General features: G+C 36.5%; 1 protein-coding gene and 1 long non-coding RNA gene across 2 annotated transcripts in view; both read right to left on the bottom strand.

Annotated features, from left to right (window-relative positions):
- Window positions 1-9: 9 nt before the first annotated feature.
- LOC147819513 (uncharacterized) lies at window positions 10-1,704 on the bottom strand. The gene is made up of 4 exons (XR_015436865.1): window positions 1,628-1,704; window positions 742-807; window positions 551-648; window positions 10-193 (listed from the first exon to the last, which is right to left on the bottom strand). It is a non-coding gene; the product is annotated as an uncharacterized LOC147819513 (long non-coding RNA).
- A 34-nt stretch (window positions 1,705-1,738) lies between these two features.
- The window catches only part of LOC147819512 (high affinity immunoglobulin gamma Fc receptor I-like), a 1,742-nt gene continuing 1,673 nt past the window's right edge, over window positions 1,739-1,807 (bottom strand). Inside the window, exon 5 of the mRNA XM_087172397.1 lies at window positions 1,739-1,752. Coding sequence (XP_087028523.1) covers window positions 1,739-1,752 — 14 coding nt within the window. The remainder of the gene's footprint in view (window positions 1,753-1,807) is intronic.

The raw sequence follows: 1,807 nt of genomic DNA, 5'->3' as shown, positions 1-1,807 counted from the left end.
GCAGAAATAATGACATATTTGTAACACACTAAACACATATGGGGCTGAAACAGCTTGTACAATTACAAAAATATTACCCAGCATGCCTGTTCTGCTCGCCGCTTGCACTCACGTCACAACGTTGCTAATTTAGGTTGAGTGAGTGAAACTGTGAATGTGTCTTCTCCTCCTCCAGTCATTCTCTCTCAGTGACCTGTAACACACACAGGATATAAATTAAAGACACAATACAGAGAAAGTGTTGACAAATTCTATGTGAAAAATGGCTTTCATGAAAGTATGAGCGGTCGACTGCTTGATTTACTGAGTTAACAAATTTTAACATATGGTTTATTTCAAATTACATGTGGACCATTTAAAAAAAAAAAAAAAGAAGTGATGATTACATCTAGAAATAGACTTCATACGACAATTTCCAAATTAGTCTGAACATTTTATATTTCCATTACAGTATATTTCAGCTTTCATGTATAGGTATCTTTCCAATCACTACCGTCCATCGCATATGGTGTGAATGTGGCATGAAAGCCAGTGCTGTCCTCAGTCTTACCTTCTTGACTACAGAGTAGAAGACCTTTCCTTCTACAGGTGGGTCGGTACCTGCTGAGGGAACTGATGAGGCTGTGATACTGGACGCTCCTGGTTCTGCTATGAAAAAACATGGGATTCTGTCAGTGTGTTGATTACTGATCCCATCAACTATTATCATTCAAACCGGTTGTTATTCACAGTGAGTCTCACCCGGCTCTTGAGCGTCATCCTGGCCCAGGACGTAGTAACAGTGTGTAGACATAAATTCATTCTCATCTGACGGAGACAGACAGATTGTTTGTCAGGTGATAACTAAACAGATCAGGTGAGGATGCTCAGTTGGAATATCTTAAAACCTCAACTTCTATTTTAATTTGTTATTCATTAGCTTAGCTTTATGCAAGGCTTGGCTAGACTAAGCTTTATGCTAGGCTAATCACCACTTGGCTCCAGCTCCAGAAAAAGTTGTATTTCATTATTACGCAGATGACACAAATGTATATTTGTAAATTACGTAAATTTATATGACACTACTTTATTGACCAAATATAAATGACATCGACCTGACCTTATCTGATCTTATATGTTGACCATTTTTATGTTTGTGATACCACATTTAAACCATAAACATCCCTAAATTTGTTCAAAACAAAGTGAGAGATCAGTGCGTAAGGAAAAATAGGATTCCTTTTTAATATAAAAAAAGGAGATTGAAGAATGATATAAAAGGTGATTTGCTATAAAGTGAACTCATAAACTCATCTATCAGGTCTGAACCTTGTTTTCTCATTGTTTTTTTCTGTGGTTTGAGGCCAGGAAGCTCAAATGATCACCACAACATCAGCAGATGCATATCTAACACAAGGCAACAACAACCTGTTCTATAGACATCTAATCTGATCGTAATACAGTAGTAATATCTTATTACTATCATTAATATACAAGGTGAAGGAAATTATACATTAAAAATTACTTTAAGCCAGTTACATGCATGACGTAGTGTTGCATTGTGTTAGTTGCATCTTGACGTCTGTACTTATACATATATGTGACATAAAGTAAGAAAAAAAAGCATGTCAGGACTTGGGTGAAGTACCTCTCTTCTTCCTGTTTACTGTTACAACAGCATATGCCTCATTGTCTGCAGCCTCAGCACTGGCCCCTGCAGATACTTTATAAAAATACACAATGCAGAAGATATCTCAATTTACAGAGCGGATACTGTAGACAGATAGACAAACAGACAAATATTTAGATATAAGTATCTACATTTAGC

This window comes from Seriola lalandi, unplaced genomic scaffold, assembly GCF_002814215.2.
Source record: "Seriola lalandi dorsalis isolate HSWRI2012SDOR001 ecotype SW California unplaced genomic scaffold, Sedor1 jcf7180002052609, whole genome shotgun sequence".
NCBI lineage: Eukaryota > Metazoa > Chordata > Actinopteri > Carangiformes > Carangidae > Seriola > Seriola lalandi.
This window is presented reverse-complemented; position numbering and strand designations above follow the sequence as displayed.